The sequence below is a fragment of the Simochromis diagramma genome, unplaced genomic scaffold, assembly GCF_900408965.1.
Source record: "Simochromis diagramma unplaced genomic scaffold, fSimDia1.1 OVJJ01000545.1, whole genome shotgun sequence".
NCBI lineage: Eukaryota > Metazoa > Chordata > Actinopteri > Cichliformes > Cichlidae > Simochromis > Simochromis diagramma.
Genome location: NW_024387371.1, coordinates 6,690,896 through 6,716,767, shown reverse-complemented (window position 1 = coordinate 6,716,767; position 25,872 = coordinate 6,690,896). Strand labels below are relative to the sequence as shown.

General features: G+C 41.5%; 1 protein-coding gene across 1 annotated transcript; it reads right to left on the bottom strand.

Moving 5' to 3' along the window:
- Positions 1-317: 317 nt before the first annotated feature.
- sypb (synaptophysin b) lies at positions 318-20,201 on the bottom strand. The gene is made up of 7 exons (XM_040007753.1): positions 20,184-20,201; positions 18,823-18,888; positions 8,004-8,128; positions 7,278-7,476; positions 6,980-7,171; positions 6,573-6,885; positions 318-2,341 (listed from the first exon to the last, which is right to left on the bottom strand). Exons 1-6 carry the CDS (start codon positions 20,199-20,201, stop codon positions 6,604-6,606), a joined length of 882 nt encoding a protein of 293 aa, XP_039863687.1. The 3' UTR covers positions 318-2,341; positions 6,573-6,603.
- Positions 20,202-25,872: the final 5,671 nt, after the last annotated feature.

Here is a 25,872-nt window from a genome sequence, read left to right as displayed (position 1 = left end):
TGCCATCTATAGAGCCATCTACCTGAGCATGATTAGCATTTTAGAAGCCATATGAAACTGTACAGGCATTAAAATAGATCGAGCTTTCTCTGTTTGTCCATCTTGAAACTTCAGAACATTTTCAGTGGCATGTCACTTTTTATGTTCTCATGTAAATTATATTAACAATTTGAAAGCACACAAACCACATATGAACAGAAAAACACCTTTTAACCTTCAACAGAATAATTTCAATTTTATTTCATTTCGTTTCACATGGATCCCATATAATAAGAATACAGCAGAATTCTGGAGCGTCTCGGTTATTTTGTTTTTTCTCTGACTTATCATTATCATAAATACTAATAGGAATACATCATACACAATAAACACAGCACTATCCAAAGGCTTAGAGAGTATCACAAGACATCATTCACCACTAACAACAGAGTATATTTCATTTCAGCATATTTATAAGAGCTACAGTGAAAGAGAAAGAAAGAGAGAAACAACCGAGATGGGAGACTAGAGGAGGAGATAAAGCAAGGTGCTTCTACACTGCCTGAATCAAAGAACCCTGAATTTATATATTTATCTATGTATTTGTGTTCACTTTTTTTCAAAAAAACCAAAAAAAAAACATCTGGATGAATACGAGGCTGTACAATGGACCAGTATACTGAAGATGAACAATTTATTGTGACGAAGCTGGTGGAAGCAAAACTACCAATCGAGACGCATCTCCTACCATTCGGCAAAGACGATCTAAAATGTCCAGTCGGAGGACTGGCAATCAAAAAGTGTGTTGATATCTGGAAATAAATAATTATTGCAACACTTACTTTGTGCTTTGAGTAGAATATAGCAGAGCTGCTGTTCAGTTTGTGTCGTGTGCAGTAACCTCTACGATGGATTGAACGTACCACGACATTTACTGTGTAGCCTAATGCTTTCCTGCAGCCGTGAGCCTCAGCCTCTGGAATATGTTTAAGGATGCTTTGAGATATAGGAAGCAGGATGCATGCAGTAAAGTGGTTCGCCACCAGAAAGAGAAGAGCTTAAGAACGACTGAAGATGCAGACGAATTATATATGAAGACATATTGTTTAAAATGCTTCATAATATTACGTGGTTATTCCATGGCATGAGCGAGGTCTTTAAAATTTTATACACTTTATTCTCATTTCTCTACAGTTAATGTTAATGTATGTATGCCACTGATTACAGTGTGATAGAAACACCATTTAAAAAACTATATAACTCTGTCTTACAACTTTCAGGACCACATAAAAGGCGACTGAAAACAGGATGTGGTTCATTGACAAAATGAGTTTGATGCCCTTACATAAAACCAACGAATAAACACACACACACGTTGCTAAGGCAGCTGCTCACTGCCACAATTGCCATTTTCTTCTCCCTATGCACTTTTTATTTTAGATGTCAGGATTTAAAATATTCAGAGCGTCACAAGAATTCATCCTCTCTTGACGGTGACATTTGATGGGAAAATATATATTTTAATGGACATAAAGTTGAAGCAACCCACTGTTACCACTGCTGTTCACATCTCACTACGTCTCACTTTCTTAGCTCATTTCATATATATGTGTGTATTTGCTTTCAATATTTACCATCACATCAACCCTAATTCTTAAATCTTGCCTATAATGCTGATCAAATACATTAGAAAAAAAGTCATAATGCGAACATAAAAAAAATGCCCAGATTCTGAGATGAGAAAATAAGAAGATGATGTTGGTATTAATAGTTCATGGAAACTTAAGGGCAAAGGCTAAACTATGTGAGCTCCTAAACAGAACCAAAGTAAATGCAATTGAATAACTCTGTGCTCAACATTTGTTGTATAACAACTAATATGGAGTGCACAATTATTCAACTGTGTACATATAATCATATATATCAGTATGTTGATATTTACACAGCACAGACAAATACATTCTCCCAAGTTAAATGTTACTACAATGTGGTTTTTTTTTCTTTTTCCGTAAATGTCTTTTCCATTACAAGATTTCTCATAAATGTTCATCAACGAATGTTTTGGTATTTGTATTCAAGTTTTTCTCGTATAACCAAACAGACAATCCTCTGTTGTCTTCTACAGTAAATACATCACGAGAATAAACATCATGTTACAGCAAAGATCCATTTTCCCTCTTTTTTTTTCCTTCCCACCCCCACCCACAGTGATGATCTCCTCCCCCAGCCCCACTGGTTTCTCCCCTCCAGGCCTCCCTCCCTCCGCCTGTCAACTCACAGATACACAAACAGACAAACAGAGGAGTGTGGAAATGAAAGTGGTGGTCGGTGGAGAGCCACACTCCAAAATCACAAGGTCAACCTGGGCAAAGGAGACAAGCAAAGACGAGAGGGAAAGAAAATGTTAAATAAACAGCAAACACATCATTGGATAAATTACACATACATACAACTAACTCAACAAATCGTGGCTTTTTAAACGCTTACAATGATACTATTTATTCACAGTGACACCAAGAAATGACAATATGATGTGATGTATATTTCGCTATAGGATAAGGAGCTGAGCAGTTACTCAAATTGAAATCATGTTTTTTGCTTCTATGAATAAATAAACCAAGATCGTCTTTATGAACTCACTGTGCATCTTTCTATTTTGTAGTGATGCTGTGTGGCAGCCTTCCAGTTCAATTCCAGGAGGAGACACAAATCCCTTTGGGGTTGTGTCAAGAAGAGCATCTGGTATATATTGTTAGTGGGATTATAACAAAAAAAACAATTGGAAACAACAGCAACAGTAACTCAGGCACAAAGTGGTAGGCCACGTAAAATCACAAAGTGGGCTCAATGGCTGCTGAGGCGCATATTGGGAAGAGGTCGCTAACTTTCTGCAGAGCTACAGACCTCCAAACTTCATGTAACCATCAGAACAGTGCATAGAGAGCTTCATGGAATCGGTTTCCATGGCCGAGCAGCTGCATCCAAGCCTTACATCACCGAGTGCAATGCAAAACATCGGATGTAGCCATGTAAAAAATGCTGCCACTAGACTCTAGAGCAGTGGAGGCATGTTGTCTGCGGTGATTTCTCACGCTTCTCTGTGGGGTAATCAAATGGACGAGTCTGGGTTTGGTGGTTGCCAGGAGAATGCTACTTGTCTGACTGCACAAGTGCACAAAGCAAGGTCCATAAAGACATGGATGAGCGGGTTTGGTGTGAAAGAACTTGACTGGCCTGCACAGAGTCCTAATCTCGGCCTCATAAAACACCTTTGGGATGAATTAGAGCAGAGAATGCGAGCCAGGCCTTCTCATTCGACGTAGTGTCTGACCTCACAAATGTATTTCTGGAAAAATAATCAAAACTTCCCATAAACACACTCCTAAACCTCGTGGAAAGCTTTCCCAGAAGAATTGAAGCTGTTATAGCTACACAGCGTGGGCCACCATCATAGTAAACCATATGGATTAAGAGTGGGAAGCCACTCAAGTTCATATGTGTGTGAATGCAGTAGCTGTTGTTTTTACGCCTCCACTTTCCTTTACCTTTGCCTCTCTGTAAAAGTCTAAATCCATCCTCTGCAAGGTTGTGGCACTTTTTTCTTTTTACTTCACATGTATCTGTTATTTAATTAATTTTTTTCAGCTGAATTATAATTAATTCAAATAAATTAGGGCAGAACGGTGGCACGGTGGTTAGCACTGTTGCCGCACAGCAAGAAGGTCCTGAGTTCAATTCCATCATTTCTGTGTGGAGGTTGCATGTATTCCCCCATGTTTAATCAATTAACCTATCCCCCACTAACAGTCCAAAGACATGCAGTTAGTGGGGATAGGTTAACTGATTAATCTAAATTGCCTATGGGAATGAATACATGTATGTGAGAGTGAATGTTCGTCTGTGTCTCTATGTGTTAGCCCTGTGACAGACTGGCGACCTGTCCAGGGTGTACCCCGCCTCTCGCCCTATGACAGCTGGGATAGGCTCCAGCACCCCCCGTGGCCCTGAAAAGGATAAGCGGATGCGAATGGATGGATAAAAGAAATCAGCTGGCAGAGTAGTGTTCTTCCTGTGCTTTTGTGGGTTCCCTCTGGGTACTCTGGCGTCTTAACATACACGAGGAATGCATAGATAGGTGAAAGGTAGTTAAGAAAATGAATGTGTGGTTAAAGGAAATTCACTTTCTGTGCTAAACTGGTGACATGTCCTGTGGACTCTACCTCTAATGTTATGAAGTAGTTAAGAAAATGAATGGATGGATATTGACTTAATGAAAAATACAGTATGATTGATATGAAACAATACTTTGCTCTTTTGATCTAAGTATAGCATTCGGTTTGCAAATCAAAGAGCCAGAAAATCTGTCTAAATATATTGAGGTTACATCCTTTTTAACTGTGGAGTAACTTTCTCTCTTGCTGAAATTTGATTGGTCAATAGCAAAAGTGACATTCTGTTTACCTGCTGAACTTGCTGCTCAAATTTAAGCAAATTATTTTGCGATTGTTGAGTACATTGATGAGTATATTTTTGGGACTTTAAAACATTTTTGACCAAACAGGGAAAACAAATCATGACGAAGATGAAGCCAAAGTGAGGTTTTAAATCCAAGAATACCATGGCAATGGCTTTGATACTCTAAACCACGTTCTCCTAAGGCTCTGTGTTTTGGCAGACATTTCACATCTTTCAATACTAATTGCAGTTTTTGCTGTCCAGTGTCGTCTACAGCCTTGGAGCAAAAAAGCTCTCTCACCATAGTTCTAAGACCTCTGGAGGGTAGTGGAATCAACGGCCAAAGAGAGGAGCTGGGTAAAATGTTATGTACCTGTCGCTGGCTTCAAAAAGCTCCTTTGCAAGTCAGATGTTTGTACACAATTGGTCCTTATCGAATGACTGGATCTTTCTCCTGCAACCTTCACTACTGAACATTAACAATATGCTGTTTCAGTAAATGTCGAAAGATACCGACTGAATCTGGCATACTCTTAATTATAAAGCCTTGACCTTCATCCTCCAGATTTTACCTTGGAGTCACAATAGGCCTGATCTCTTTGAAGCCTGTGAGAACATTAGTTGTGGATGTTTTTGTTCTTCCTCCTTTCAAATGATTTGAGGCGGGTAAGCTATTTAATTAACAATGAAAGTTCAAATTTTTCTTTTTATCACCTGCTGCATAAGATATCGAGTAGATGACGAAAATACAAAAAAGAGGACATCTTCAAACTTCACCTTTCTCAGGTTATTAGGCTATTACAAGTGGATACATTGTAAACAGATACATATAAACTGACTACAGACTTACTTGTTGTTTCTAGAGTATTTAAAAGTAAAATGGGAGACAGAGCCTTCAACTTTCAGGCCCCTCCTCTGTGGAACCAGCTTTCAGTTTGGATTCGGGAGATGGACACTGTCTCTACTTTTAAGATTAGGCTTAAAACTTTCCTTTGAGCTAAAGCATATAGTTAGGGCTGGACCAGGTGATCCTGAATCCTCCCTTAGTTATGCTGCAATAGATGTAGGCTGCTGGGTGACTCCCATGATGCATGGAGTATTTCTTCCTTAGTCATTTTTCTCACTCACTACATGTTTATACACCTTTCTGCATTGAATCATATGTGTTATTAATCTCTGTCTCTCCTCCACAGCATGTCTTTTGTCCTGTCTTACTTCTCTTGGCCCACCCGGTAGCGGCAGATGGCCGCCCCTCCCTGAGCCTGGTTCTGCCGGAGGTTTCTTCCTGTTAAAAGGGAGTTTTTTCTTCCAACTGTCGCCCATGAATTTGCTCATTATTGTAGGGTCTGTTGTTGTGATTTGGTGCTGCGTAAATAAAACTGAATTTAATTAAATTGTTTGATTTTACTTTAGTTATTAATAAGCCAGCATAACTTTTTATTTTAAGCACTTTTATGTTTTCCCAAAAAATAAGTGTGATCTATAAAAGATGGATTTATGGATTTATTCACTGTGATGCCACCCATAGATTTGTAGATTCTTGTTTTGAAATCTTGCCTCAAGCAGTTTGACTGCCACCATCTTGCACCCCCCCCCAGAGAGACTGAGTACATTGGGCACTCACAGTAAGCCCACACCCTAAAGCACACCCTGATTTACTTTCTGTTTTACTCAAACTATGACAGTCATTTACAAAATAAACATTGTGTTGTAAGACTTGAAAACCATAAATATACCAGGATGTGTGTTTTTCTGAGGTCATAGATGAAGGAAGTGTTGGATCATTCTCTCATAACGTTTGTTTTGTAACCATTAGAGAAAATACAAGTTTAAGGTCGCTCTCTGAAGCAGTTGCATGCTGGATTTCAGAAAATCTTAACATTACTGATGAAATCTAATGCGCTCCAGGAAACTTCTCCATGTCATTTTCATAGTACTTGTCATTTTAGCCAAGAGGCAATGTGAAAAAAGACTCAAAAAGTGGACCGTAGTAAGCATTTGTGCATTCAACCCTTTATTTGTGCTTAAAATATAATATCACATTGAATAATGGATATCTATGTCATTCTAACAACACGAGTAGAAAAAAAATGTGAGTAGAAAAACTGGACAGATTTTCTACTCATATTTGCACTCACCATTCTGCAGCTGTAGTGTTTCAGGACAGGCTCACATCTGATTAGAGTAAGAGGTAGGCTGCTGGTCATAGCCCTGGTTATAACCTCCATCCTCATTGTAGCCTCCCTGCTGGCCGTAATCGGGCTGGTAACCTCCCTGGGAGCCGGCATAGGGGTCCTGCTGTCCGTAGCCTTCCTGGGCATAGGAATCTGGGGCGGGCTGCTTCTCCTGTGATGGGACATACGTTCCAGCAAAAGCGGCCTTCCAACCGGTCTCTTTGAAGACAAACCAGAGGTTTCCAATCCACAGGATAAGGTTGATGAAACCAAAAGCCTGTGGAGGAAAAAAGAGACAAACGTTTGTTCTTATCGTTATTCTAGTATCATCTCTTTACATTGTGTCGCTAACAGAAGCATTTTAAGCCTACCACAGAGGTGTTGAGGCCGGAGACCTTGGGGTCATGGATCTCACGGCACTTATTTTCTCGTTCTTCACAGGCTTGGATGAGAGTGATGACCCGCTCTGGATCAGTGGCTGTTTTCACATCTGAGAGGCCTTTAGCCCAAGCACAAGAAGATACCAGCCACATGAAGGCAAATGCCGCCGTCACAACAAAATCCTGGAAATCAGCAACACAAGGTTATTGTTTTTTCCTACCATTAATTGAGAAGTATTACATTTAAGACAAGATGTACTTTTTATGTGCTTCAAGGTAACAAACTCACAATCTGGGCCCCTTTATTGTTTTCACGGTACTTCTCTAAGATGAAACAGTATACAGCGAGCGCTGCCATAGAGTAGAGGAAGGAAAAGACACCAATGGTGACGAAGAACTCGGCTGAAGAGGAGTAGTCCCCGACCAGGAACAGACGCTCCTTGTCTCCTCCCTTACAAGTGGGTGCATCAAAGTAAACCTGATGGAGCCTGGGGGCAGGAACACAAAAAAAGGGATAGACACAGATGAGAAGGTGTAAGAGCTGCAAAAATACAGCAGATGTTTCTAAAGTTGTAAATCTGAAACATGCTGTAGCTGAATTTTAATTTATTCAAAACTGGGTGAATTGAATTCTCAGAGACTTTTATGCAACCAGAGGAGTCTTCTCCTGCTGGCCATTACACAGAAGGCAGATTTAAGGGACATCCACATTAGGTTTATTTTTCAAAAGCAGAAACTGCATACTTTTCTTTATGTACAGTTTATTACTGCAACAAGCAGAATTTGTTCAGTTAGCTAGAGCTTCTAAAATAGTAAACTTCTCTGAGCTTCTTTGCTACAGAACAACAAGCATATCTAAAATAAAAATAAGTCTTTCGTGACAAAAATTGCCCCCCCAAAAGGACATATTTATTTATTTATGAATGCTGTTAAACTTAATCTAATGTAGAAGGCTGTCAAACCGTAAGTTCAATTAAATGTTAAAAGTTCAGTTATGTGATGATATAATCCATACCTGAATGGATATTCAAACTCTACTTCTACGCCTAGATCACTTTCCGAGCGGTTGCTGCACTCCACACTCATCTTGAACATGCCAGAGTAACTTCCACATGTCGAGAAAGCGAAGATTGCAAAGATCTGTGGGAGAAGGAGCAGGAATACGCCAAATTACTTGATTTGTATCCAGAAGGTAAGAGTTACACTAAAAAGGAACAAACATTGTTTGAATTCTGGCTTCCCCACAAAGTATAAAATACATATTAGAGGATAAAGTTGGACAACCATGTTTGTTTCTTTGAGAATGTGGACTTCTTTATGTTACATATGAGGAGCAGAATTTTTTGTGTTAGGAGTTTTCTTGTTGTTTATTTGTTTGCTTGTTTGCATGATTACGATGAATGAATAAAAATAAATACATGCATGCCTTAATAAAATATGTACTGAATTTAAAACCCCATCCATGTGATCATTGACACATTCTAGACAACCATGACTATGCTTCCCAACCTTTGCAGTTTCAAGCAGACTTATCAAGATCAACCAGTCAGAGCGAGGTGCTAATAAATTCCCACAGAGTGCAAATAAATACAGCATTATCAGCAGGTTACAGAGCACTGACTGCACCTGTTGCCCACGGTACATTTAAATTGGTTTTGTACTGTTGTTTATGTGTGTGCATGTGTGATTGTGCATTCGTTTACAGGGTGCCTCATTATTACTGTAGGTGCACTCAGCTCAGTCTTATTTTTCACCTCTTACCTGCAGTCACATAAACAGCACAGACAAATATGAGTGGAGATAGAATAGAATAGAATTAGAATAGAATTCAACTTTATTGTCATTGCACATGCACAGGTACAGGGCAACGAAATGCAGTTTGCATCCATCCAGAAGTGCTTTAGTGATATAGATATATTACAATATATATTAGCAATAATATAGATATGTGAGTATATTACAGAAATGGGTCTATTATGGTATGTTATAATGTACACGGTATGAAGTATGTTGTGAATATTCTATAACTATAAGTATGTACAGGCTGTAGTGAGTACAAGCTATGTACAGGCTATGAACAGGATATAAATATGAAAAACTACAGAATATGAAATAAATAACTTTACAGAATCTGAGATATACAGCTATACAGAAATGGGAACTATGCAAGTTGTAAACAGTTGTAGGATTAAAGATTATCGAATGTACAGAATGATTATTTACACAGAGCTATACAGTAGTGCAGTTAAGATAAGTGAGGGTGTAGATAGTTTCTACAGAGGCTATATAAAGTGCTGGTGGTTGTGAGTGGTGGTTCAGTCCATGTTATTATTGTGTGTTTGAGGGTACAGTTGTCCATTGTGGGTGTGTGTATGTTCAGTCCATGTGTTAACGTGGGTCAGATGTCAGGAGGCAGAGTTCAGGAGTCTGACAGCTGTGGGGAAGAAGCTGTTCCGGTACCTGGTGGTCTTAGTCCGGAGGCTCCTGTAGGCGCCTCCCAGAGGGCAGGAGGGTGAAGAGTCCATGTGATGGGTGACTGGGGTCTTTGATGATTTTCCCAGCCCTTTTCAGACACCGCTTCCTGTAGATGTCTTTTATGGCAGGAAGTGGTGCTCCGGCGATGCGCTGGGCAGTTTTCACGACCCTCTGCAACGCCTTCCGGTCCGAGGCAGAGCAGTTCCCGTACCAGACTGTTATACAGTTGATCAGGATGCTCTCGATGGTGCAAGCGATAGAAGTTCACCAGGATGTCTGAGGACAGGTGGTTCTTCCTCAGAGTCCTCAAGAAGAAGAGGCGCTGGTGAGCCTTCTTGACCAGCTTGGAGCAGTTGGTTGTCCAGGTGAGATCCTCGGAGATGTGGACTCCCAGGAACTTGAAGCTGCTCACACGCTCCACAGCCGTCCCCTTAATGTGGATGGGTGGATGTGGGTCAGCATTCCTCCTGTAGTCCACGATGAGCTCCTTGGTCTTCTCGGTGTTAAGCAGCAGGTTGTTTGTGTCGCACCACTCAGCCAGACGATCCACCTCCTCCCTGTAGGCGGCCTCATCGTTGTCACTGATGAGGCCAATCACCGTGGTGTCATCTGCAAACTTAATGATGGTGTTGGAACCATCAGCAGGTCTGCAGTCGTGGGTGAAGAGGGAGTAGAGGAAAGGGCTCATCACACAGCCTTGTGGTACACCGGTGTTCATCGTGATTGTAGATGAGCAGCGGTTATCCAGCCGGACATGTTGGGGGCGGTTGGTCAGGAAGTCCAGTAACCATTTGCAGATGAGGGAACTGATGCCCAGGTCTGTCAGTTTCCTGATGAGTTGTGAGGGGTGGATTGTATTGAACGCTGAACTGAAGTCTATAAACAGCATTCTGGCGTAGGTGTTGTTGTTGTCCAGGTGTGAGAGGACAGAGTGCAGTAGCGATGGAGACTGCATCCTCTGTGCTCCTGTTCTGGCGGTATGCGAATTGGTGGGGGTCTAGGGTGGGGGGGAGACAGGATTTGAAGTGTGCTAGGACCAGCTGCTCTAAGCACTTAGTGATGATGGGGGTGAGTGCTACTGGGCGGTAAGTCATTGAGGCAAGATGGGTTGGAGTTTTTGGGTATCGGGACGATGGAGGTGGATTTGAAGCAGGCCGGTACCACAGCGTGGGCCAAGGACAGATTGAATATGTCTGTGAGCACTCCTGCAAGCTCCCCAGAACACGCTCTGAGAACACGCCCGGGGATGCCATCAGGGCCTGCAGCCTTGTGGACATTGATCCTGCTCAGCACCGCTCCTACATCGGTGGGGGAGAGAGTCAGAGGTTGGTGGTCTGGCGTCACGTCTGCTTTGGTTGTGGTTGTGGGGTTCCCTCGCTCAAAACGAGCATAAAAGTTGTTGAGCTCGTTGAGGAAGGAGACATCAGAGGATGCGGGGGAGGGTTTGGTGGTCCTGTAGTCTGTAATGGTCTGGAGTCCTTGCCACATGCGTCGGGGGTTGGAGTTGGAGAAGTGTTCTTCTACCTTCTTTTTGTAATGGTGTTTGGCTTTTTTGATGCCCTTCTTTAGATTAGCCCTGGCTGTACTGTAGGCGTGTGCATCTCCTGACCTAAAGGCGGTGTTGCGGGCCTTCAGGAGGAGACGAACATCCCGGTTCATCCAAGGCTTCTGGTTGGGGTACATGGTGATCCGTTTCTGGGTGGTGACACTGTCTGTGGTTTCGGAGATGTAATCCAGTACAGATGAGGCGTACTGGTCCAGGTCTGTGTGGGTGAACATATTCCAGTCTGTGTTTTTAAATCTGTCCTGGAGCACTGCGTCTGTCCCCTCTGGCCACACTTTAATTGTCCTCACAGCAGGTTTCACACGTTGGATGAGTGGTGAATACCTAGGTGTGAGGAACAGGGAGAGATGGTCCGATTGTCCAACGTGGGGGAGGGGTGTGGCTTTGTAGGCTCCAGCCAGGTTGGAATACACATGGTCTAAAGTCTTGTCTCCTCTGGTGTGGCAGGAGACATGTTGGTGGAATCTGGGGAGGACTGTCTTTAAGTTGGTGTGGTTGAAGTCGCCAGCAACAATAAAAGCAGCCTCGGGGTGTTTATTCTGGTGTTTGTTAATGGCTGCAGAAAGTTCTTTCATGGCCAACCTAGCATTAGCGTCGGGGGGTATATACACGGCAGTGAGTATGATCGAAGTGAGTTCTCTGGGGAGATAATAAGGTCTGCATTTGACCATTAAAAACTCCGCATTAGGTGAGCAGTGACTCTCAGTAGTAGTGGAGTTCATGCACCAAGCATTGTTAATATAAATGCACAAACCTCCACCTCTGGTCTTGCCGGAGTCATCTGCTAGTCATCTGCTAGTCATCTGCTGCAAGATAAACTTGCAGCCTCTCGCTCTTCACACACACACAAACAGCAGATTAGACAAGTCGGACTATTTTTACCACACCCTCCCTACTCTGCAGACCAGATCCGATTGGATAGAAAATCCAGCTATTAATCTGACGGAGGTGCTCCACCATCTGTTACCAAATACTCAGCTTCCAGCTACTGTACAGTCAGTCACAACACATGCATACATACACACACTGGCACACCCCCACACGTGAGTGCATATGCACACACACCAGCTCACGTCACTTCCTCTAGCCTCATAGTATGACCTACGTGCAGAAGGCATAAACACACTAAACTAATTACAGTAATCTTTCAGCTAATGTGAGTACGGAGGCTCGTTTGTTGGATTTGCACAGAGTGAGTGACTAAATTGAGCCCTATTGTTTTAATTTTGTTCTTCCCTGTTCCTTTAGGGCTGTGTTTAAGTTTAAAGTGTCCTCTGCCAAAGCCCAAAGGCTTATTAACAGGTTTTAATAATCAATGCAAATGACTGTAGATGTGAAAGAGGCGGCATTATGTGTGAAAGGAGAGACAAGAGCACTCGTAAGCAACACAGTCGTCTCTCTTTCTCTCTCTCTATTAAATTTAAAGCAAAGAAAAAAAAACATTTGCCATCTGCAGTGTAGCTCTGGTGCAGAAATCCAGTTGGAGCTTTGGAAATTGACCAGATCTAACCCAGAATGTTTGAGAGATCTAAATGCACCCTAAAAGTGAGAAAATCTGTCCATCCGTGTTATGTTCTTCATGGGCAAGCAATTAATCCTTAACACTGAGCAAATCACCATTTATATCAATAATAAATAGGGGTGTTATATTTGTTTAAACTCCAAACCAACAGCATAACAGAATCAAATGCTGAAGTAACTGTGCAATTAATCAATATCTACAACCTGGGCAGTAACTGCAGTGTAAGCACAATCCTTAACACAGCCTGCAGTGTTATGCTATAAATGTGTACCACCCATGCTGTTACTATTAACTGTTCATTATTTTCAAAACAATTAGAGGTTAAAATTTCTTGAGTGAGCTCAGTATGGAGACTATTTGGTGCCTCAGCTGTGTGTTGTTCTTACAGATCAAATGAAAACACACCTTTAAACATAAAACATGTAACGAGCCCGATTTTGATGTGGTGCAACATGATGATGTAGCTAAATATTAATACAGTATATTAACATATGCAAGAATTCATAGTTTGTTTGTTTTTTACAGAGTCCTTAAAAACAACAAAGCATAGCAGATTATTAAAGTCAGGAAGGTGCTCATACAGTACTCATGATAAGAGTCTTAGGTGCTTTTTATTTCTTTCTTGGCAACAGAGCAGAGGCTAATATTTATTTAGGTAACAACTTGATATTGATAGCACAATGAGATGTTTCCAGGTGGATCCTGAAAAATACTTTTTGAAGTATCAGCAATGGGTAATACCACTTTTTAAATGCTCTGCTTCCATACAGTCAGCATAAAGTGTTAAGTGTTAGTTGATGCCTTAAATTCGCCTGTTGCTAATGTTGCTTTGATCACCAAGATCTTTCAAAACAGCCAGTGCAGACGTGCTGTTGGACAGTTTTTGTGTAAATTTTGGCATGCCTGTTATCAGATCATCACTGGTTTTGCACGGACTGGATTTGAAAATACGCTGATCAAAAGTGACTTGCTGGGTTATGAGCCTAATGTTTGAAACCCCTGCTGTAGTGCTATATGCTATATGTTTCTCACATGATGGCGAACAACTTATGAATTTTGATCTGATAACAGATCTTGATGATCAAAGCATCGTTACACACACAGGTGAAGGTGAGGCCAGAAAATCGCCTATGACACAGTTAACAGTTGGGAGTGAAAAATACATATTCTCCAACTGGTTGGCGAGTGGTTCCCACAAATTGCTAGCAGTTGCTAGCTGAAATAAGTTATAAAGAGGTTTAATGGTGCTCCACCAGTTACTTGATCCTTAGCAGATTGCCACTGTTGCGTGTAGTGTGCAAAGGTTGTGCCTCATTACCGCAGCCAACCTGCTGACCCTTCAAAAAGTCTACCTTAGTTTGAAGCCAAATGTTATCCATTTCTGGTTTATGTTGCCCTTCTAACAGTTTCACTACAGCTTGAAGAGTAGCTGGTGAGTGTTTGCAGACAAGTTGGTTTACTCCATGCAAACCCAGGCGACCACTGTAATCTGCAAGCAACCAAAGGAACTGCATAAATTACCATCAGCCTCTTATTAAGTGTTAGTTGATGCCTTACATTCGCCTGTGTATGTAATGATGCTTACATAGACATACATGCAGGTGGAGGAATACACAGGGGTGTCACTGACTGGTCTATAGGCCTGTGTGGCTGGGCTTTAGTAATCGATTTCACAGACATTGCTGTTAACCAAACCACTCAGCAACTGGTTGGGGATTACACATTATTCTCTTGCATTCTGTGGTTGCCAGATCATCACTGTCTCTAGGCCTATGACTATGGCCTTTTTCACGTGATCCTTCACTGTCCAGCCTATGTCACATGGTTAGTCTATTACGATTTTATTAAAGTTTAAAGTTAGGGATGTGGCTGCTTTGAGATACCTGGGCCTGTACTTGTCTGCCTCAGCTCGGTTAATTCCAGTTATTGAACTGGAGCTGCTGTTTATGCCTTATGGACACACATTAAACACTTCCATATAACTGGTCTTCTTTCCACAATGACAGGAGTCGTCCCCTGCTGGCCATTAGAAATAATGCAGATTGCATTCCCACCAATATATATATATACATATACATATATTTATATATACATATACATATATATATATATTATATATATATATATATATATATAAGGGCTCGAGAAGAGCTCGAGAGGATATAATGGGGATACGGTACAGTGTCCCCTATGTATCGGACACTATTCTATCCCAACTGTGCGTGGTTCTACCCCGGGATAACACGTAGATCTCTTATGCGCATCCTGGAACGCTAATATGATCATGACTCAAGCTCCGGCCTCTGGTGAGGTATGTTAAGATATAACCGCAGGGCGTGCTGGTGTTTTGTATATATATATATATGTATATATTGGCCATAAAGCAAAGTACCAGCGCTGAAGGAAAAGTCAGGGGATAGTCAGTTTCTTGTCTCCCAGGACTGTAAACTTTTTGTGGAAACATTCCTGTGATCATTTTTGAGCTTGGATAAAAATCTGTGGTCAGCAAACAGAATCTAAATGGAAGGCGCCTTTGGACAATTAAGCACTGCACTTTTATGGTGATAAATGAGTAGAGGGAGGCGTTGTGGAGAGGAAGGAGCGGGACAGCCAGACTGAGTAAAGAGATGGTGGCACACTGAGTGCTAGGTGCCATGGTAACACTGCTGGCAGCATCACACAGCGAGGAGGCAGAGGCTGGTTTCTACCCCTCCTGGTATGCTGAATGGTTGTCAGCAGAAGATATACAATTCTTCACACTCAGACACAAATGATCTGCTGTTCTCACACTCCCTGTCTGACTTAGTTTGCCTCCATCTCCGAAATTATTGATCCAGACATGGATAGAAGTAGCAATTGTAAATAACAGAGCATGTAGATGTTGTAGTTTTGGGACTATCCTAGTTCTAACGAAAGCAAAGGCATCTTTAACGTGTCAAAAAACTTGTCATTTAGTATGCAATCTATAAACTGACCCATATATGTGTAGAAAAAATACACACCAAAAGCAAAATAAACACAAGCTGTCTAAGCCTCCACCAGAGGCCCTGGAGTAATAACCACCAAGAGTGTCTGCACAGTAACCCCCCCCCCGAGCTACAACAAAATCAACAGCCTTTATTACACATTAGAGACCATGCCAAAGTGAAAAAGGCTGTTACTTCATGTTCTCACAGCCTTTATAAGCCTGCTGAGAATGAGTCAGAGCAGAAATCTGAATACAGATTAAATTCAACATCGCAGTGACTTCATGTAGCAGCTGAGAACAGTTCCTGGGGTTCAGCTCTACATCAGCTGTATTCTGGAACTCAATGTCTTCTAACATCCATCAAATCTAGGCTGTGTCAGCACTATTCCCCAGAGACAGGGAGAGAGAGAGGATGGGGTGAGGTGGGCAAATCCACATTAGTCACACATACAGTATGCTGTTTTAATGTCACTCATGCAACAAGAATAGTGCTCACTTGCTTCTGCATGACCACAAATCCTCAACCCATATACAGGACTGTTCATTTCTAACTACTCTCATCTCTCCAGTTCAAAAATGGGAATACTGATATGTACACAGCTGGTAAACTGCTGCTATTTCATTGATGCATGTGCTCTATAAAAGCACAAATAAAAAATTCGTTCGGCTATACAAATATACATCTTCCTCATTTCTGTTTCCAGCAAAACCTCCACTAGGATCTGGAAAAATACTTCTCATGGGTGGATCCTCTATCCCCTCTCCTAAAAAACACGGTGTTACTGGTTAGGCATGCCCATATTAATCCACAAAGAGGAGTAGATCCAGGAGCTCCTCCTCTAGCCCTGACGCTGAGGCACGCAGGCCCACTGACAGATGATTCATGGGCCTTGGCCTCCTGAGCGGGCTACTGATTGGTGGTTGGCTCGCACTGACCCAGGGAGGCAGTGATGAGGTGCTGGCACACTCACACAGCTCCAGGGAAGGACTTCAGAGTCATGCAGCACACTCACGGCTCTGACTATTCTCGAGCATATCTGCAGAGCCCATTACAATGTGGAACTCTTTCAGCACTGCTCTGGCACACACGTTCTCATCTGGGTTGTTTTAGCTGTGCTCTCAGGCTGAGGAGCAGAGGACAGGCCAGGGATTACTGCACCCATCCAAGGAGGGGCACGCCCTGCACCCTCCCAAAAATGCATTCTGACATTTCATTATGTAGGAGGAATTGAAACATTAGAGCTACATAACCTTTGGGTCATTTGTGAGCTAAGCCCTATTTTTAGATGTGCTGTTGTGATATTTTTAATCATTAAATGTCCCCTAACTTTAATTTATTGATTTTCTGCCTTTGCATTTTTGTTGTTGTTGCAGGAATTGGTGTGGTAAGGATAATGGAAAGTGGTGTGTGTGTGAGAGAGAGAGAGTGTGTGCAATGCAATCTTCCACTTCTAATCAGTATATTGCAACATAATTCAGTGAATTGTGGCTAACAGTAGCAAGATTTACTCCTTAAGGCAGGTAGTTACTGCCCTAAGTGATGATGAAAACAGCTCGACCTACAGAGATACATCAACTTAATAAAAATAATTAAAAACCATCAGTTACTACATTATAACTATGGCAATAAATAATATTACTTGGTCATTTCAGCTGTAAAAGTGGCATCTGCAATCACTGCTAACTGATTGGTCAAGTAATTGATCAAAACAAAACAAACCCTAAATGAAACAAATATACAAGTGAAGTAAGTTTTCAGTTCAGGATATTCATAAATGCAATGATGAATAGGTGCTATGACTATCAGCAACCCAAGGTTTAATTATTGCTTCTAGATACCTTAATATATGTCAAAAGGAAAAGCATGCTTTTTTAAACGACTATAGTAATTAATGTATTATTATTATATTACAAACATATCAATCTGATTATTATTGCAGAGAATATTTTAGTCACTTTCGAGATCGCAGTCTGCTACAATTATGACAGCAAACCAGATTCGACCACGGTCAGTTTGTAGCATAACCATAAGTAGTGCCTCTGTTTCCATCACTGAAATGCCCCCCAGCTGTGGACACAAAGGAAAACAGAAAGAAAGCGAAAAATGCAATGTAGCTGCACCACTCTCCACCCTGCAGCCTCTTCACTATGCTGCTGATGATGATGGAGGACAAACACTGTGAAAAACAACACATAACGAGAGAATGTCTGTGACTGTGTGAGCTAAAAACATTTCCAGTTAAGAGGGAAACTGTTGCCATGATGCCATGCAACATTTTCTGCCTAAAAGCTGACTTAAAGGGCTGAGCACCTGATGGAACTACAAAGAAAATCTAAAAAGATGTCTGGCTATTTGTGAGTACAACACAGCGTGTGAGGTGTCCCATATTCCACCAGCATAAACAAATAAAGGCAAATCCTTGCAATCCTCGGGTTTTCTCCCTGCATCGACGAATTAATGAATGAGTAGCTTGGTTGGAACAGGCTGCACATAAAAAATGGGTACTAAATTGCACTAGCATGAGGGCACATCCTCTGAGATGGATTTAACAAATTGTCATTATATTCCTCAGTGAATTGACACAGTGTTACTACAGAGTGATGTAATACAGCCTGCTGGTATCTCCCACTCAGGGCTGCTGGGGCAAGTATTACCATAACCATAAAGAAACATGAGACTCCACAGTTTCAATTTGGAGTCTCAATGCATTACTTAATCATGTGCAATTCAGTAATTAAGAGGCCTTTGGATAAGTTTTAGGAGAAATCATTAAAAAAAATGTCAGACCTCCATGTAGGCCTCGGTTTTGTTGCAGTCTTCCACTCCTAATCAGTATATTGCCAAACAATTCACTGAATTATGGCTAACAGTAGCAAGAGGTACTCAGTAATGCAGATAGTTAATGCCTAAATGACCATGAAAACAGTTCAACTTACAGAGATGTATCAATTGAACTCCTTTTGGTGATTTCAGTCATTAAAGTGGCTTGGTTCATGTTTCAGGAACAATAATAAAAGAAAATACAATTAAAAAAACGTCTGACCTCTGAGTCTTTTCCCCAAGACTCGACACGCATAGCCATCATAATGTACCATGCAGCTTTATGGCCTCTGTGTGACAGAAGGTCACAAATATGGCATCAAGGGACATGCAGGCATTATGTATCACACAAAACCACAGAAAAGCTTCAGGATTTCTTCTTTTGTAATATGATTTTATTACAATTTGTATTAAAATATTCCCTCGTTGGTGCTGTATATCATGATCACTGCCACCAATAAATGTGTAACAACAGAAAACTTACCCATTGTAGAGCTTTTATAAATCCCAGAGGTTGTTTGATTATCGTGAACTGCCCTTGGGCCACCAGCTGTCAAGACAAAAACATCAGAAAGAAGCACTTAATTTTAAAAACATCATGCTTTGGACTTTACTCTAGTTTTATGAACTCTGTGCCTCTCAGTCGAGCAGGCACGATGAGGCTGATTAAAAACACAAACCTCATTACTTCAGTCTCATTGCCCACAAGCCTGGCCTGCTCCTGGCACCTGCAGGTGTTTGTTATACTACAGCAACAATCTGGCAGTAAATACAGTGAGTCACCTGCCAGAGCTCACATCTTTGTGGACTTATGAGATGATGTAGTGTAGTAATTTGTAGTATAGACTTCAAAGGCTGTGGTGTATCTGTATGTGTAAGAATGAGGCACAGAGCTGCTCCTGCAGCTTTACAATTACACAAAGCTGATTAGCGGTCTGCCGCTCTGCTCCCGTGCTGCACACTCCTCAGCAATTCTTTGATTTATTTATGAGGAAATCCCGTTTTTTAATTGACGATCGAGGCAAAAGAGGGGCTGGCGTGCAGGTGAATGCGACAAAGCAAAGAAGGCGGTGTGTCCCCGTGTGCATCAATAAATGGCCGCACCGGAATAAGCAGCAGTGATGATTTTCTCACAGGCTGCGGGGCCACTTTTATCCTCATTGTTTCTGCACAAAGCCAAACATCCATATTAAGCAGATGACGCAGGTACTGACAAAATTCCTGCTCAGAGGAGCCTGACAGCCTGATATCCGCTCGTCTCCCCGGGAAGACTTGATGGCTTTGACACAAACCATTCAGCAGTCTGAGAGATGAGCTGCTCGGGACCAGCGAAAGAGAGATGCAGGAGCCTGTCCTCCTCTTTGGCCTACTGCGGTTATACGAATACAGCGAGGGCCTTGGAAATTAATCAGGGTTGTCGTTTGTTATCGTGGCAACAGCGGGCTAATTGAGACGTGGGCAAACTAAATCAATCAGGTGAATCCCCTGAGATAATAGGTATCATCGTCTCCTTCCGTAGCTAAATGTCATTGCTGCAGAAATCTCTGGACATACTCATTTTTGGACACTCAGCGGGCCACTTTAAAACACACACTGCAGCATCAGCTGTGGAGAAATCTCTCATTGGATTGGACCCCTTCGTGTCCCTATAAAACTGCATTTTAAAGATTAATTCCCAAATTCACATTTCGAGTCCAAGGACTCCAAAACGCATTCGATGTCTACATTTAGAATAAAATATCGCCATTAAAACGGGCGACAAAATGAAACGAGTATTAATAAATGAAACAATCGTTACCACACGAAACAATAATGAAATAGATGATTTCCCCATCAAAGCCTTACCTGGTTTACAACATCCATCTTGGCCGCTTACTCGCTGATAAGAGGATCAGAGGGGCGGGGGGAGGGAGGCGTCTCATCCGGAACAGCCCAGGGGAGGAAGACGCCCAGAAGGAAGAGCTGGAATGCGTCACGAGCAGGACGAGCGTCGTGACGTCAAAATAATTACGAGGATGTGGAGTAGCGACGAGCCGGGCACTCTATCCAATCGCGTCGTTGCTTTTATTCCGAGGGAGCAGAAACTACCCCGGGGGTGATGATGGAGAGAGGAGCGCATGGAGACTGTTCACGCTTTAGTGGAAGGAGTGGTTTAGAGGAGAACATCAAAAGGTCAATGAAGGTTTGTGAACAGATGCTAGTCATTAACAGTCAGCACGATCACCTGACATTATCAAAACAGCTGTTTGCTTGTTTTTTAATGTATATTTTCCCTTTAAAAGCCAAAACCTGCGAAGGAAGTTGGGGAAAGTTCACCGAGAGTTCTGGAAGATGAGGATGGAATCATAAATAGAGTGCTAGTGAGGCCAGGTGGGTTTGGCTCCTTGTTTTCACCAGAAATGTCTCTGAGCATTTTATTGCCAAACATCGGGAGCTGCAACTGTAGTTGCTGCTCCTGTATAATGATAATGACCTATCGTCGTTATGCAAAGTAACTGTGAAATAACCGAAATGAGATGCAAAATATTAAGATCAATATGACATCCAAAAAATCCTTTAATCACAAAAGCAGAAAAACAGTGCCTTCACAAAGTCACTGCAATTTTAATGAAAAAAAGCAAACGTTTCCCTGTTGTCTAAAACTATGCATTAAAATGCACACTGAAAAAGTAAACGTTAGGACATGTAGAGGGTTGGCGTGACAGAAGAAGAGGCTCGAGACAGGATGAGATGGAGATAAATCAGAATCAGAATCAGAATCAGAAAGGGGTTTATTGCCAAATGTTGAGCAGGTTTACAACATTAGGAAATTGCTGCGGTGCTTCAGTGCAAACATAGTGTCATAAATAGCACTTAAATAGACGTGAAAAAAATAAAAGTAGGAATAAGAATTAAAGTGCTACGTAGAAAGATATGTGCATGAGATATACATGAGATATATACATGAGAATAAGAATTAAGAGTGCTACGTAGAAAGATATATACATGAGTGCAGGTGGTGATCAGTGCCAAACATGGAATGATGCAGTGACACAGCGTAGGGTCATGTGTTAGTGGCGGGGACAGTCATATGGTTATTGTTCATGTGTCCAACAGCAGAGGGGAAGAAACTGTTCTTATGGCGAGAGGTTCTGGTGCGAATGGACCGGAGCCTCCTGCCTGAGGGGAGCAGGTCAAACAGACTGTGTCCAGGGTGAGAAGGGTCAGCTGAGATCCGAGCTGCACGCTGCAATGTCCTGGAGGTGTACAGGTCCTGCAAATGATCCGATTTGCGACAGATAGAGAAAGATAAAGCTCAAAAGCAAAAGTCTGTAGGTGCTTATAATTCACACTTGTTTAAAAATATTTTTGGTCACATTCACATCAAACGGTGAAGTAAACAGCACACGGAAAATCCATTTTCACATCTTTATGTTTGAATGACTAGATGGGAAGAGGAAGTGTATGGAAGTGCTGCAAATGCCAATTCAAACCCCTTCTTTTTATTTAAAAAATGTGATGTACTGCTGACATGTCCAAGTTGTACTTACTTCCCACCATGTGACACCTGGGGTAGATTAAAGAGGGCCTTATTCTCTGACATATATAGTATAATACTATAACTGTGGATGCTATAACTGTGGATGCTCATATTAAAAATGTGGATGCTCATATTAAAAATGTTAAGCATAGAAACGAGTAATCCCTGCTACATATCCTCCTTAGACAGTTTTCTTCTTTGTATGGTGTTAATGAGAGGAGATGTCATTAATCCAGTCATCTGGCCACCTGCTATTAAAATCTAGTAATAGGGAGGGGCGTCCAATCAGAAGAAATGTTTCAAGGGAGGAGGAGTGGAGCTAAATTCCTTGTTTTATTCAGTAAATTAACTGAAGGGGATGCATGAAGTATAAGATATATGTAGAATACTTTGAACGACGAGTTATGCAAAGCTACTTCGGTACAGTCCAGAAATAAAAACTGAAATTTGGAAATGCAGAAGGTAGCTTTCCTTAAAGGGTACATCATACAGGGTTTTAATGTTGCTGTGCAGAGATAATCCAACCTCTTTGTCTTGAAAGTCTTTAAGAAAGCTGTTATGTGACAAGAAACCACTTCTCCAATTGTTTGCATCAGAATGGCATGTTTAAAGATTTTAAGCCAGCCCTAAAGCTCTGGTCAGACAACCTTCTCATAGTGTTAGATGATCGACTCGTCCTCTTTTTGCTCGTATTGTTAGATCTTAGAGGTGGGTTTGACACGACTGATTGCAAAACCTGGAGCATATTATTTGGATTAAAGGCACCACACTCTTGTTTATATCAGTAACACACACGATCATGGAGTTCACCTTCTCAATGCTGTAGAGATAAAACTTGGCTTATGTTAGTACCATTTTAAAAGGCCACCAAAATAACATGGCCCGTTGTACCAGGCGTTCTTTGTAATTCTGGTCAGTGAATTTTTGTATTTTATTCTCCTCTTAATTTGCACTGACTTGCAGATATCTGTGTCTGTGCTTTGCACTTATATAATTTATGGATGCAGCTTTCTAATGAAGCTTGCATAACTCTCATCCGAATATGGTCACCGCTTACTCCAAAAACAGAACATAGCATTTACCAAAAGGCTAACATTTAGACTGCCAAAACCAGGGGTGAATATGATGGTGGCTGCATCCATCTTTAATGTACAATACAATCTATTGGATGACACTGACAACAGTTAAGGCATGTCTTGAAACACATTCTGAGCATATTTTTTCAATTCAAAGACAGCTTAAGTTTTTGTATGTGGGCCAGTACTACTGTATGTCATGGTCCTGGGTACTTTGACCCAGTGTTTTGAGTTTTCCTGTGTTTTTTTTGCCATTTTTGTTTAAGCTCACTTCCTGTTTTAAAGGTTAATTCTATGTTGCATAGGGTGTTCTGTTAAGTTTTGTTTATTAGATCCCCCCCTTGTTTCTTTTCCCTCTGTCTCCCTCAGTGTGTCTGTTTATTTAATTGTGAGTTCTTGTGTCCCCGTGTGTTCCCACGTCCCTCGTTATCTTTCTGTGTATTTATGCATCTCCCTCAGTTCCATGTCATATCCTCCCTCATGGCTGTGTTCCTCTCCCTGTGTTTCATGTTATCATTAGTATTTTCCCAGTATAGTTTTGTCTTGTTTACACTTTAAAGTTCTGATGCTGGTCTATAAAGCTCTGAATGGTTTAGGACCAAAATACATCAGTGACCTCCTGACCCAGTGTGAACCTTCCAGATCCCTCAGGTCATCTGGATCCATTTTTTTTTATCAGTTCCCAGAGTCAGAACCAGACACGGAGAAGCTGCATTCAGCTTTTATGCTCCATATATCTGGAACAAACTCCCAGAAAGCCTCAGATCAGCTGAAACACTCAGTTTATTTAAATCCAGGTTGAAGACTCACCTATTCTCAGCTGCATTTGAATAAAGCACCAAATCCGGACTGTTTTACTTTTAAGCTTACATTTCAAAACTTAAAATTTTAACTACTGATTTTATCTACTGTTCCCTTTGAATCACCTTGCTGTTGAATTGTGCTATACAGGGAGTGCAGAATTATTAGGCAAATGAGTATTTTGTCCACATCATCCTCTTCATGCATGTTGTCTTACTCCAAGCTGTATAGGCTCGAAAGCCTACTACCAATTAAGCATATTAGGTGATGTGCATCTCTGTAATGAGAAGGGGTGTGGTCTAATGACATCAACACCCTATATCAGGTGTGCATAATTATTAGGCAACGTCCTTTCCTTTGGCAAAATGGGTCAAAAGAAGGACTTGACAGGCTCAGAAAAGTCAAAAATAGTGAGATATCTTGCAGAGGGATGCAGCAGTCTCAAAATTGCAAAGCTTCTGAAGCGTGATCATCGAACAATCAAGCGTTTCATTCAAAATAGTCAACAGGGTCGCAAGAAGCGTGTGGAAAAACCAAGGCTGCAAAATAACTGCCCATGAACTGAGAAAAGTCAAGCAGTGCAGCTGCCAAGATGCCACTTGCCACCAGTTTGGCCATATTTCAGAGCTGCAACATCACTGGAGTGCCCAAAAGCACAAGGTGTGCAATACTCAGAGACATGGCCAAGGTAAGAAAGGCTGAAAGACGACCACCACTGAACAAGACACACAAGCTGAAACGTCAAGACTGGGCCAAGAAATATCTCAAGACTGGTTTTTCTAAGGTTTTATGGACTGATGAAATGAGAGTGAGTCTTGATGGGCCAGATGGATGGGCCCGTGGCTGGATTGGTAAAGGGCAGAGAGCTCCAGTCCGACTCAGACGCCAGCAAGGTGGAGGTGGAGTACTGGTTTGGGCTGGTATCATCAAAGATGAGCTTGTGGGGCCTTTTTGGGTTGAGGATGGAGTCAAGCTCAACTCCCAGTCCTACTGCCAGTTTCTGGAAGACACCTTCAAGCAGTGGTACAGGAAGACATCTGCATCCTTCAAGAAAAACATGATTTTCATGCAGGACAATGCTCCATCACACGCGTCCAAGTACTCCACAGCGTGGCTGGCAAGAAAGGGTATAAAAGAAGAAAAACTAATGACATGGCCACCTTGTTCACCTGATCTGAACCCCATTGAGAACCTGTGGTCCATCATCAAATGTGAGATTTACAAGGAGGGAAAACAGTACACCTCTCTGAACAGTGTCTGGGAGGCTGTGGTTGCTGCTGCACGCAATGTTGATGGTGAACAGATCAAAACACTGACAGAATCCATGGATGGCAGGCTTTTGAGTGTTCTTGCAAAGAAAGGTGGCTATATTGGTCGCTGATTTGTATTTTGTTTTGTTTTTGAATGTCAGAAATGTATATTTGTGAATGTGGAGATGTTATATTGATTTCACTGGTAAAAATAAATAATTGAAATGGGTATATATTTGTTTTTTGTTAAGTTGCCTAATAATTATGCACAGTAATAGTCACCTGCACACACAGATATCCCCCTAAAATAGCTAAAACTAAAAACAAACTAAAGACTACTTCCAAAAACATTCAGCTTTGATATTAATGAGTTTTTTGGGTTCATTGAGAACATGGTTGTTGTTCAATAATGAAATTATTCCTCAAAAATACAACTTTCCTAATAATTCTGCACTCCCTGTATAAATAAACTTGCCTTGCCTTGTTTTTGCATTCAGCAAATAAAGCTGGTTTTTGAGTCCTGTTTCCGAGATTTTGCATTTGGGTCCTTCTCCTGCCTGCACACAGCCGTTTCATGACACATGTAGTCTGAGATCAAAGAGCTCTATTGAGATAATACGTGGTCTTCAAGATGTGACGGATCCTGATGATTCAAGATCTTATGTAGGAGGAGAAAATTTTTAAATTCAATTCTGGATTTAACGGAGCCAGTGAAAAGAATGTCATATGGGAGAATTATGATCAGTGTTAGTGCTGTTTAACAACTCTTCTGGAAATTTTGGAAATAAAAGCAAGGTTGGAAAGGGCGCTGGATCAAGTAAAACCTTTTAAAGTATTGTCCTATTGCAGAAACCTTAAAACTGAAACGGAAAATTTACCGTGAGAAT

Bases quoted from the DNA above. Each gene is read 5' to 3' on its own strand.
- sypb (XM_040007753.1), bottom strand. The intron at 7,477-8,003 runs GTATGGATTATA...TCCTGCCCCCAG, and splicing joins GAGTTTGAATATCCATTCAG to GCTCCATCAGGTTTACTTTG. The intron at 6,886-6,979 runs GTAGGCTTAAAA...TTTCCTCCACAG, and splicing joins CCGGCCTCAACACCTCTGTG to GCTTTTGGTTTCATCAACCT.